The 13,172-nt window shown below is 42.7% G+C and overlaps 1 protein-coding gene across 2 annotated transcripts in view; it reads right to left on the reverse strand.

Annotated features, from left to right (window-relative positions):
* Positions 1 to 1,319: 1,319 nt before the first annotated feature.
* LOC139389842 (protein yippee-like 1) overlaps positions 1,320 to 13,172 on the reverse strand; it is a 32,486-nt gene continuing 20,633 nt past the window's right edge. For both annotated transcript variants that reach the window (XM_071136818.1, XM_071136817.1), the window contains exon 5: positions 1,320 to 4,053. In XM_071136818.1, coding sequence (XP_070992919.1) covers positions 3,964 to 4,053 — 90 coding nt within the window. In that variant the 3' untranslated portion in view covers positions 1,320 to 3,963. The remainder of the gene's footprint in view (positions 4,054 to 13,172) is intronic.

Below are 13,172 nucleotides of genomic sequence, written 5' to 3' on the forward strand. Positions count from 1 at the left end.
CTCGTCATCAGCTCTCTGTTCCAACGTCCCAAACGGGACCCTATTCCCTATAATACTTTATAGAGTGGAGCAAATAGGTAGTGAATGTGATTTGGGACACACAGCCTGTGGTAATATCTCCTGTAGATCTAAAAAAAAAAAAACTACGTCAGAAGTCGGAGCCAGTGTCACCAAAACAACAAATAATATCTGGGGAAATAAACAATCATCTTTCGGAGCAAATGACTGGCTTTTTACATTATTTCTGAAAGAAGTTCCAGAATACAGAACAACTGTAGAACGTTCTACAGAATGATCGAGAACCTTCTAGAGAACTACTGAGAAGTCACACCTGACAGGTTCCGGAATAGGTTTTGGTTTTTTGTACGAGTGGTCTGAATCTCCAGGAGTCTGAGAGCTCTAACAAACAACCTGTCTGATTGGCTTTTTAGCTTTAGTTGTGACACCAGTTCTCTAGAAATCTAGTAACAATGTTATATTTGGTATAAACTGACAGTGACACTGGTGACTGTTTTTCCTGCGTGCTAGTTGGATTAACGAGAGAGTGAGAGAGAGAGAGAGAGAGAGAGAGAGAGAGAGAGAGAGAGAGAGAGAGAGAGAGAGAGAGAGAGAGAGAGAGAGAGAGAGAGAGAGAGACAGAGACAGAGAGAGAGACAGAGAGAGAGAGAGATTAGGTGTATACAGGGCATATTGATTGTTGGAAAGAAAGAAAGAGCCTAGGTCAACACTCTTCTGTTCTGTAAATTTGAGGGATTATCCAGCTCCCCATATACTTCTACAGTCGACAGAGCTCAGCGCAGGTCAGACATTAGGGCCCTAGAGGCCAAACCAGGGTTTAATGGACCTTTCACCCCAGCCCTACCCAGCGGGACCTAAACACACACAGAGTAAAATAATACAATTTCTAAAGAAACTCCAGATCGCTGGGAGAGGGGGAGACATAAACTACGGCTGGCCGTCAAGCCCCCAGATCTCTGGGAGAGGGGGAGACATAAACCCCGGCTGGCCATCAAGCCCCCAGATCTCTGGGAGAGGGGGAGACATAAACCCCGGCTGGCCATCAGGTCTGTACTGTAACAAGTCTGTACTGTACTGGTTTTATATATTCAAGTAGGAGATCTCTAACCATCCAACTCGGTCAGGTTTGCATTGTCCTTGTCTTACGGGTTAATAATAGGTCATGTGACCTGACTGACCTGGTCGGCAATGTGAGCGATCGCACCTCATTCTAAAAACCCCAACCCTCCCCCTACCTGCTACAACACCAATATAGATTATTATCGAGGTCTGATTCCACCCCCCCCACATCCATCCCCACACCGATACGTGTAGCCTATATATAATCTACTATTCTTGAGGCACAGCAGCCATTGAACGCTCAGTTTTCACCCGTAAAGTATTTATCTACCAATCTATATATTTGTATCTATCGATGTGGGTTTGAGCTGTTTTTGGTGGCTCGTAGTTTAGAGTTGTGCACGGCACAACACAGGAGAAAGTCAGGAGAAAATAGGAAGAGAGGCACACGATTCATTCAGCTTAGAGGCAAACTAACGACGAGGACGAGAACACAGAGAGAGAAGCAACCGTGCAACCGTGCGCCAGGCATAAAGTGCAAAAAAAAAAGATCTCCAGAACGAAGGGAAGAGAGAAAGGATGAAGGATTGTAATTTCTCTCATAGCAGCAAATAATTGCAATGAACATTTTTATTTCGTTTTCTGTGGAAAAGGGGAACATTGTTCATGCCGAGGGTGTTCAAAGTGACTTAAAGTGAACCGGGTGAGATTATAAACCCTTGATTTAGGTCGGATCACCGATTGGGGAAGCATAGGAACGGGTAAAGCAGGATTGGTGACGAGTAGAAACGAGTAAAGCAGCGATATTTAATTCATCTAATAACTAATAGGGAGATGATCTAGCCAGCAACCCCTCAACCCCTCATTCAGCATCTCATACAATCTTTTAATCATCGGAGGAAAGGCCTTAAAAGAGACAGATAGACAGACAGACTTTTGCCTCTAAACTTATGAGCCAAAGGCCTCTGCAAAGTACAAACTAAGTATCTGCCTTCCAGTCTGCCACTGTGTTGAAGATGGGCAACACACTAGTAGACATTCTGCTCCTATACATACAATACATGATACTGTATATGTACAGGGAACTGACAGAATAATGGAAACACTGGAGGAAAATGAGGGATTGAAAGCTGGTGTTTCCTGAGTTAATTAAGCAATTAACATCCCATCATGCTTAGGGTGAAAAACCCTATGTCGTGGCTGTCTCAGTCACCAGATCTCAACCCAATCGAACACTTACGGGACATTCAGGAGCGACACCTGAGACTGAGTTTTTCACCACCATCAACAAAAAAACACAAAATGATGGAATTTCTCGTGGAAGAATGGCGTCTCATCCCTCCAATAGAGTTCCAGACACTTGTAGAATTCATGCCAAGATGGACTGAAGCTGTTCTGATTGGTGGAGGCCCAACGCCCTATTGAGACGCTATATGTTGGTGTTTCCTTTACTTTGGCAGTTACCTGTGTATATATGCATGAGAATAAATGTCCATACAAATGTATATCACATATCTCTAAATACACTCTATACATGTACATAGTTAGTTTAGTTCAGGTTGTGAACTACGTGGGTGTGATGGTTAGTTTAGTTCAGGTTGTGAACTACGTGGGTGTGATGGTTAGTTTAGTTCAGGTTGTGAACTACGTGGGTGTGATGGTTAGTTTAGTTCAGGTTGTGAACTACGTGGGTGTGATGGTTAGTTTAGTTCAGGTTGTGAACTACGTGGGTGTGATGGTTAGTTTAGTTCAGGTTGTGAACTACGTGGGTGTGATGGTTAGTTTAGTTCAGGTTGTGAACTACGTGGGTGTGATGGTTAGTTTAGTTCAGGTTGTGAACTACGTGGGTGTGATGGTTAGTTTAGTTCAGGTTGTGAACTACGTGGGTGTGATGGTTAGTTTAGTTCAGGTTGTAACACAATATGAAGCGTGGGTGTGTTGGTTAGTTTAGTTCAGGTTGTAACACAATATGAAGCGTGGGTGTGTTGGTTAGTTTAGTTCAGGTTGTAACACAATATGAAGCGTGGGTGTGTTCTGTGGTTGTCAAGCCTGTTCTAGGCAGCGTCCCAAATTGCACCCTATTCCCTACATAGTGCTCTACTTTAGACCAGGGCCCATAGGGTAGTGCACCAAGGCAGAGAGTGCCATTTGGGAAACATAGTCCTCCCTCTATCTCCTCTGGTAAACCTTATCTAATATTACTGTTGCTATATGGAGCCAGCCACAATGCTGTTGGATAAAACATATCTATCTACATATAATATCAATCTATCCCCGCCTCTCTGCTCGGGGTACGTTTTGGGGTGTTACCGGGACGTCCCACACAGTGAAGTCATCATTAAAGATCAAAGACTGAAAAAAAAATATTGAAAAATAAAAATATATTCACGAATAAATCAAAGATTAAAACACAAGGAGAAACCCCCCCCCCCACTGTGCCACCCTGTCTCCTTCCTTCCTGCAACACCTCCTCTTCCTCCCGGGTCAGAGGAGGAAGAGGGTAGTAGAACGTTATCATATTATCCTCTCTCTCACATCGCTATGGCAGCCGTGTAACTAAGTGCCAACGCCAGTGAGGTGGGTGGGGCATGGTTGATGAAGGAGGAGCCAATTCAAGTCCAGCTGTCTGTCATTGGCTGGTGAGATCACATGGTCTTCACTGAAGGTCCAACCCCCAATAGGCTAGTCATCTCTCCAGTTCAACAGCATCATGTTCAGTTTCACAACCAGCAGGGACTGTGTGTGTGTGGGTGTGTTTGTGTGTGTGTTAGGAGGGGGCGGCACGGTGGGTGGTTGATGGTGATTGGTTGTCGCTCTGTGAAGTCTGATAGATCCAGAGCTCTGATAGGTCAGAGGTCATTAAAGAGCCGGAGACAGGAAGTGATGTCACTCCCAGCCATTGTCTTTAATCATGTGAGCCAGCTCGATGATGAACTTCCCCTCCTTGTACTTCTGACTGCTCTCAAATGCATGTTCCTGCAACACAACATGCTGTCAGTCAACAACAACAACAACAACAACACCACAAAAACAACAACAACAACAACACCACAAAAACATTAGTCTGATGTCACCATGTAGGTTTAGAATGTATGTAAACGATCAACATTTTTAACTGGCGTTCCAGATTTCCTGTGGGCTGCTTTAAAGCCAGGCACAACAGGCTGAAATGACATTTTTAACTGGCGTTCCAGATTTCCTGTGGGCTGCTTTAAGGCCAGGCACAACAGGCTGAAATGACATTTTTTGCATAAATGTTTTGATTTGTTGGTATTTTGGTCTATTTAATATTAGTATTTTCAAAAAGTTGTCAAACTTGATGAACATGTATATTTCTTTAGTTGATCACGACCGTCAGCGACATTTATTTGAACTTTAACCACTTTATAATGGACATACAGTGGGGCAAAAAAGTATTTAGTCAGCCACCAATTGGGCATTCATCCTGAATGTACAGAATCAGTAGGTTATATATCCAGGAACGTCTTCATGGCTAAGGGGGTCGGTAGAGGAAGGGGGTTTGAGGACAAGTGGATGAGGGGTGTTAGGCAGAGGAAGGGGGTTTGAGGACAAGTGGATGAGGGGTGTTAGGCAGAGGAAGGGGGTTTGAGGACAAGTGGATGAGGGGTGATAGGCAGAGGAAGGGGGTTTGAGGACAAGTGGATGAGGGGTGTTAGGCAGAGGAAGGGGGTTTGAGGACAAGCGGATGAGGGGTGTTAGGCAGAGGAAGGGGGTTTGAGGACAAGTGGATGAGGGGTGTTAGGCAGAGGAAGGGGGTTTGAGGACAAGTGGATGAGAGGTGTTAGGCAGAGGAAGGGGGTTTGAGGACAAGCGGATGAGGGGTGTTAGGCAGAGGAAGGGGGTTTGAGGACAAGCGGATGAGGGGTGTTAGGCAGAGGAAGGGGGTTTGAGGACAAGTGGATGAGGGGTGTTAGGCAGAGGAAGGGGGTTTGAGGACAAGTGGATGAGAGGTGTTAGGCAGAGGAAGGGGGTTTGAGGACAAGCGGATGAGGGGTGTTAGGCAGAGGAAGGGGGTTTGAGGACAAGTGGATGAGGGGTGTTAGGCAGAGGAAGGGGGTTTGAGGACAAGCGGATGAGGGGTGTTAGGCAGAGGAAGGGGGTTTGAGGACAAGCGGATGAGGGGTGTTAGGCAGAGGAAGGGGGTTTGAGGACAAGCGGATGAGGGGTGTTAGGCAGAGGAAGGGGGTTTGAGGACAAGTGGATGAGGGGTGTTAGGCAGAGGAAGGGGGTTTGAGGACAAGCGGATGAGGGGTGTTAGGCAGAGGAAGGGGGTTTGAGGACAAGCGGATGAGGGGTGTTAGGCAGAGGAAGGGGGTTTGAGGACAAGCGGATGAGGGGTGTTAGGCAGAGGAAGGGGGTTTGAGGACAATCGGATGAGGGGTGTTAGGCAGAGGAAGGGGGTTTGAGGACAAGTGGATGAGGGGTGTTAGGCAGAGGAAGGGGGTTTGAGGACAAGCGGATGAGGGGTGTTAGGCAGAGGAAGGGGGTTTGAGGACAAGTGGATGAGGGGTGTTAGGCAGAGGAAGGGGGTTTGAGGACAAGCGGATGAGGGGTGTTAGGCAGAGGAAGGGGGTTTGAGGACAAGCGGATGAGGGGTGTTAGGCAGAGGAAGGGGGTTTGAGGACAAGCGGATGAGGGGTGTTAGGCAGAGGAAGGGGGTTTGAGGACAAGCAGATGAGGGGTGTTAGGCAGAGGAAGGGGGTTTGAGGACAAGCGGATGAGGGGTGTTAGGCAGAGGGTCTGGTTAAGACCAAGAAAGCTTTAGATTTCCTTTTTTACACTTAAAACCTCTGAACTCTTCTTCTAAGTGGCGTAAATGTACAAAACCAATAGCTTGTAGTGGTCACATACATACATTCAGAAACTATTCACACCCCTTGACTTTATTACACATTTTGTTTCGTTACAGCCGGAATTCAAAATGGATTAAAACAACAAAAAACGTCACCCATCTACACACATTACCCCATCATAAACCCCATTACCCCATCATAAACCCCATTACCCCATCATAAACCCAATTATCCCATCATAAACCCCATTACCCCATCATAAACCCCATTACCCCATCATAAACCCCATTACCCCATCATAAAGTGAAAACATGGTTAGACCGTTTTTCAAATTTATTGAAAGTGAAACAGAAATATCTAAATTTACATAAGTATTCACACCCCTGAGTCAACACACGTTAGAATCACCTTTGTCACAGATTACAGCTGTGAGTCTTTCTGGGTAAGTCTCTTAAGAGCTTTGCACACCTGGATTGTACAATATTTGCACATTATTATTTTTTAAATTCTTCAACCTCTTTCAAGTTGGTTGTTGATTATGATAAACCCACATTTTCAAGTCTTGTCAAGGCAATTTAAGTCAAAACTCGGCCACTCAGGAACATTCACTGTTTTCTTGGTAAGTAACTCCAGTGTAGATGTGGCCTTGTGTTTTAGGTTATTGTCCTGCTGTAGGTTAATTCATCTCCTAATGTCTGGTGGAAAGCAGACTGAACTAGGTTTTCCTCTAGGATTTTCCCTGTGCTTAGCTCTATTCCGTTTCTTTGTATTCTAAAGAAATCCCTTGTCCTTGCTGATGACAAGCAGACCCATAACATGATGCAGCCACCACCATGCTTGAACATATGAAGAGTGGTACTCAGTGATACGTTGTGTCTGATTTGTCCGAAACACTTTGTATTCAGGACATTAAGTTAATTTCTTTCCCATATTCTTTGCAGTTTTACTTTAGTGCCAACAGGAAGCATGTTTAGGAATATTTGTATTCTGTACAGGCTTCCTTCTTTTCACTCTGTCCATTAGGTTAGTATTGTGGAGTAACTATAATGTTGTTGATCCATCAGTTTTCTCCAATCACAGCCATTAAACTCTGTATCTCTTTTTAACTAGAAGCACAAGCATTTCGCTACACTCGCATTAACATCTGCTAACCATGTGTATGTGACAAATACAATTTGATTTGATTTGATTTAAAGTCTCGATTGGCCTCATGGTGAAATCCCTGAGCGGTTTCCATCCTCTCTGGCAACTGAGTTAAGTAGGACACCTGTATTTTTGTAGTGACTGGGTGTATTGATACATCATCCACAGTGTAATGAATAACTACATCATGCTCAAAGGGATATTTAATGTCTGCTTTTAAATTTTTACCCATCTACCAACAGGGGCCATTCTTTGCGAGGCATTGGAAAACCTCCCTGGTCTTTGCTGTTGAGTCTGTTTGAAATTCACTGAGGGACCTTACAGATAATTGTATGTGTGGGGTACAGAGATGAGGTTTCTGAAGGTCCTGTACGTCCTTGGCTTATGAGAATCATTATCATAACTGTATAGGAATGTTCCAGAAGGGATGCGACTGTTATAAAGAGGAGGAGTGCACTCCAAGGAGGAATAAACATCGAGAACAAACAGATCTGGGACCAGATTTTCACTCTAAACGAGTTGGTAAAGATAGCACAAACAGATCTGGGACCAGGCTAGAAACAAACAATAACATACAGTGGGGCAAAAAAGTATTTAGTCAGCCACCAATTGTGCAAGTTCTCCCACTTAAAAAGATGAGAGAGGCCTGTAATTTTCATCATAGGTACACTTCAACTATGACAAACAAAATGAGAAAAAAAATCCAGAAAATCACATTGTAGGATTTTTTATGAATTTATTTGCACACTCTCAAGCTCTGTCAGGTTGGATGGGGAGCATCGCTGCACAGCTATTTTCAGGTCTCTCCAGAGATGTTAGATCGGGTTAAAGTCCATGCTCTGGCAAGGCCACTCAAGGACATTCAGAGACTTGTCCCGAAGCCACTCCTGCGTTGTCTTGGCTGTGTGCTTAGGGTCGTTGTCCTGTCGGAAGGTGAACATTCGCCCCAGAGGTCATGAGCGCTCTGGAGCAGGTTATCAAGGATCTCTCTGTACTTTTCTCTGTTCATATTTCCCTCAATCATGACTAGTCTCTCAGTCTCTGCCGCTGAAAAATGATGCTGCCACCACCATGTTTCACCGTAGGGATGGTGCCAGGTTTCCTCCAGATGTGACGCTTGGCATTCAGGCCAAAGAGTTCAATCTTGGTTTCATCAGACCAGATAGTCCTTTAGGTACCTTTTGGCAAACTCCAAGTGGGCTGTCATGTGCCTTTTACTGAGGAGTGGCCACTCTACCAAGCCTGATTGGTGGAGTGCTGCCGAGATAGTTGCCCTTCTGGAAGGTTCTCCCATCTCAACAGAAAAACTCTGGGGCCCTGTCTCAGTGACCATCGGGTTCTTGGTCACCTCCCTGACCAAGGCCCTTCTCTCCCGATTGCTCAGTTTGGCCAGACAGCCAGCTCTAGTAAGATGGTTCCAAACTTCTTCCATTTAAGAATGATGGAGGCCACTGTGTTCTTGGGGACCTTCAATGCTGCAGAAATGTTTTGGTACCCTTCCCCAGATCTGTGCCTCGACACAATCCTGTCTTGGCGCTCTACAGACACGTTCTTCATCCTCATGGTTTGCTTTTTGTTCTGAAATGCACTGTCAACTGTGGGACCTTATATAGACAGGTGTCTGCCTTTCCAAATCATGTTCAATCAATTGAATTTACCACAAGTGGACTCCAATAAAGTTGTAGAAACATCTCAAGGATGATCAATTGAAACAGGATGCACCTGAGCTCAATTTTGAGTCTCATAGCAAAGGGTCTGATACTTATGTAAATACGGTATTTCTGTTTTTTATTTTTAATAAATTAGCAAAAATGTCTGAAAACCTGTTTTCGCTTTGTCATTATGGGGTATTGCGTGTAGATTGATGAGGATTTGATTTTTTATTTAATCCATTTTAGAATAAGGCTGTAACGTAACAAAATGTGAAAAAAAGTCAAGGGGTCTGAATACTTTGCACTGTATCTGTGACCAACAGATGTATATCTGTATTCCCAGTCATGTTAAATTAGATTAGGACCTAATGAATTTATTTCAATTCCTTATAGGAAGTGTATCCCAGTAAAATCTTTGAAAGTTGTTGGATGTTGTGTTTATATTTTTGCTCAGTGTATATTTTACAGACTTACCAAGAGGGAATTGTTGACTTGTTGCACATTGTTTATTCTAGATAACATTTTATGTATATGTCCTTAGTGTTTTACAGATAGAAGTAGGAAAACAGTATATATCTGTTTTGGACAAGTTCTATAGTGTCTTAAACAAAATTAATAATTTATTTGATTTATTTAGGCTGACTTCACTCAGTGTCCAAAAAAATGAATTGTGTCGTATGCAAATACGAATATATTTAATTAGATATCGCCTCATTTGATAGGTGACATTTTGTTGAAGCAGTAGGTGTAGTAGGTGTAGTAGGTATAGTAGGTGTAGTAGGTATAGTAGGTATAGTAGGTGTAGTAGGTATAGTAGGTGTAGTAGGTGTAGTAGGTGTAGTAGGTATAGTAGGTATAGTAGGTATAGTAGGTATAGTAGGTGTAGTAGGTGTAGTAGGTATAGTAGGTGTAGTAGGTATAGTAGGTATAGTAGGTATAGTAGGTGTAGTAGGTATAGTAGGTGTAGTAGGTATAGTAGGTATAGTAGGTGTAGTAGGTATAGTAGTAGGTATAGTAGGTATAGTAGGTATAGTAGGTGTAGTAGGTGTAGTAGGTGCAGTAGGTAGTAGTTTGAGTAGGTAGTAGGTGTAGGTGTAGTAGGTATAGTAGGTGTAGTAGGTGTAGTAGGTATAGTAGGTGTAGTAGGTATAGTAGGTATAGTAGGTGACAGTAGGTAGGTGTAGTAGGTAGTAGTAGTAGTAGTAGTAGGTGACATTTTGTATAGTAGGTATAGTAGGTATAGTAGGTGTAGTAGGTATAGTAGGTATAGTAGGTATAGTAGGTGTAGTAGGTATAGTAGGTGTAGTAGGTATAGTAGGTGTAGTAGGTATAGTAGGTGTAGTAGATAGTAGGTATAGTAGGTGTAGTAGGTATAGTAGGTAGGTATAGTAGTAGGTATAGTAGTAGTAGGTATAGTAGGTAGGTATAGTAGTAGGTAGTAGGTGTAGTAGGTATAGTAGGTGTAGTAGGTAGTAGGGTATAGTAGGTGTAGTAGGTGTAGTAGGTGTAGTAGGTATAGTAGGTATAGTAGGTGTAGTAGGTATAGTAGGTATAGTAGGTATAGTAGTAGGTATAGTAGGTGTAGTAGGTAGGTGATTTTGTTTGAGTAGGTAGTAGGTGTAGTAGGTGTAGTAGGTATGGTAGTAGGTGTAGTAGGTGTAGTAGTAGGTGACATTTTGTTGAGGGTGTAGTAGGTAGTAGGTAGGTGTAGTAGGTGTAGTAGGTATAGTAGTAGTAGGTATAGTAGGTGTAGTAGGTATAGTAGGTAGGTGTAGTAGGTAGTAGGTATAGTAGGTATAGTAGGTGTAGTAGGTATAGTAGGTGTAGTAGGTAGGTGACATTTTGTTTGAGCGGTAGGTGTAGTAGGTGTAGTAGGTGTAGTAGGTATAGTAGGTGTAGTAGGTGTAGTAGGTGTAGTAGGTGTAGTAGGTGTAGTAGATAGGTGACATTTTGTTGAAGAGGTAGGTGTAGTAGGTGTAGTAGGTATAGTAGGTGTAGTAGGTATAGTAGGTGTAGTAGGTGTAGTAGGTGTAGTAGGTGTAGTAGTAGTAGATAGGTGACATTTTGTTGAAGAGGTAGGTGTAGTAGGTATAGTAGGTATAGTAGGTATAGTAGGTGTAGTAGGTGTAGTAGGTGTAGTAGGTGTAGTAGGTGTAGTAGGTGTAGTAGGCGTAGTAGGTGCAGTAGGTGTAGTAGGTGCAGTAGGTGTAGTAGGTATAGTAGGTGTAGTAGGTGTAGTAGGTGTAGTAGGTATAGTAGGTATAGTAGGTATAGTAGGTGTAGTAGGTGTAGTAGGTGCAGTAGGTGAGGTAGGTGTAGTAGGTATAGTAGGTATAGTAGGTATAGTAGGTGTAGTAGGTGTAGTAGGTGTAGTAGGTGTAGTAGGTGTAGTAGGTATAGTAGGTAGTAGTATAGTAGGTGTAGTAGGTATAGTAGGTATAGTAGGTGGAGTAGGTATAGTAGGTGTAGTAGGTATAGTAGGTGTAGTAGGTATAGTAGGTATAGTAGGGTATAGTAGTAGGTGTAGTAGGTATAGTAGGTAGTAGGTGTAGTAGGTGTAGTAGGTGTAGTAGGTGTAGTAGTAGGTAGTAGTAGGTGTAGTAGGTATAGAAGGTATAGTAGGTGTAGTAGGTATAGTAGGTGTAGTAGGTGTAGTAGGTAGTAGGTGTAGTAGGTATAGTAGGTATAGTAGGTATAGTAGGTAGGTGTAGTAGGTGTAGTAGGTATAGTAGGTGTAGTAGTAGGTGTAGTAGGTGTAGTAGGTGTAGTAGGTGTAGTAGTAGGTATAGTAGGTATAGTAGGTATAGTAGTAGGTGTAGTAGGTATAGTAGTAGGTATAGTAGGTGTAGTAGGTGTAGTAGGTAGTAGGTATAGTAGGTGTAGTAGGTGTAGTAGGTATAGTAGGTATAGTAGGTATAGTAGGTAGTAGGTGTAGTGGTGTAGTAGGTAGTAGGTGTAGTAGGTGTAGTAGGTATAGTAGGTATAGTAGGTGTAGTAGGTATAGTAGGTGTAGTAGGTGTAGTAGGTATAGTAGGTGTAGTAGGTATAGTAGGTAGTAGGTGTAGTAGTATAGTAGGTGTAGTAGGTATAGTAGGTGTAGTAGGTGTAGTAGGTGTAGTAGGTGTAGTAGGTATAGTAGGTATAGTAGGTGTAGTAGGTATAGTAGGTGTAGTAGGTGTAGTAGGTGTAGTAGGTATAGTAGGTGTAGTAGGTGTAGTAGGTGTAGTAGGTGTAGTAGGTATAGTAGGTGTAGTAGGTGTAGTAGGTATAGTAGGTGTAGTAGGTGTAGTAGGTATAGTAGGTGTAGTAGGTGTAGTAGGTGTAGTAGGTGTAGTAGGTGTAGTAGGTATAGTAGGTATAGTAGGTGTAGTAGGTGTAGTAGGTATAGTAGGTATAGTAGGTATAGTAGGTATAGTAGGTGTAGTAGGTATAGTAGGTATAGTAGGTATAGTAGGTGTAGTAGGTGTAGTAGGTATAGTAGGTATAGTAGGTATAGTAGGTATAGTAGGTGTAGTAGGTATAGTAGGTATAGTAGGTATAGTAGGTGTAGTAGGTGTAGTAGGTATAGTAGGTATAGTAGGTATAGTAGGTATAGTAGGTGTAGTAGGTATAGTAGGTGTAGTAGGTATAGTAGGTATAGTAGGTATAGTAGGTGTAGTAGGTGCAGTAGGTATAGTAGGTATAGTAGGTGTAGTAGGTGTAGTAGGTGTAGTAAGTATAGTAGGTATAGTAGGTGTAGTAGGTATAGTAGATGTAGTAGGTAGGTGACATTTTGTTTGAGCGGTAGGTGTAGTAGGTGTAGTAGGTGTAGTAGGTATAGTAGGTATAGTAGGTGTAGTAGGTGTAGTAGGTGTAGTAGGTATAGTAGGTGTAGTAGGTATAGTAGATGTAGTAGGTAGGTGACATTTTGTTTGAGCGGTAGGTGTAGTAGGTGTAGTAGGTGTAGTAGGTGTAGTAGGTGTAGTAGGTGTAGTGGATAGGTGACATTTTGTTGAAGAGGTAGGTGTAGTAGGTGTAGTAGGTGTAGTAGGTGCAGTAGGTGTAGTAGGTGCAGTAGGTGTAGTAGGTATAGTAGGTATAGTAGGTGTAGTAGGTGTAGTAGGTGTAGTAGGTATAGTAGGTGTAGTAGGTGTAGTAGGTATAGTAGGTATAGTAGGTATAGTAAGTATAGTAGGTATAGTAGGTGTAGTAGGTATAGTAGGTATAGTAGGTGTAGTAGGTATAGTAGGTGTAGTAGGTGTAGTAGGTGTAGTAGGTGTAGTAGGTGTAGTAGGTATAGTAGGTATAGTAGGTGTAGTAGGTGTAGTAGGTGTAGTAGGTGTAGTAGGTATAGTAGGTATAGTAGGTGTAGTAGGTGTAGTAGGTGTAGTAGGTGTAGTAGGTATAGTAGGTATAGTAGGTATAGTAAGTATAGTAGGTATAGTAGGTGTAGTAGGTATAGTAGGTATAGTAGGTGTAGTAGGTATAGTAGGTGTAGTAGGTGTAG

Source organism: Oncorhynchus clarkii, chromosome 30, assembly GCF_045791955.1.
Source record: "Oncorhynchus clarkii lewisi isolate Uvic-CL-2024 chromosome 30, UVic_Ocla_1.0, whole genome shotgun sequence".
NCBI lineage: Eukaryota > Metazoa > Chordata > Actinopteri > Salmoniformes > Salmonidae > Oncorhynchus > Oncorhynchus clarkii.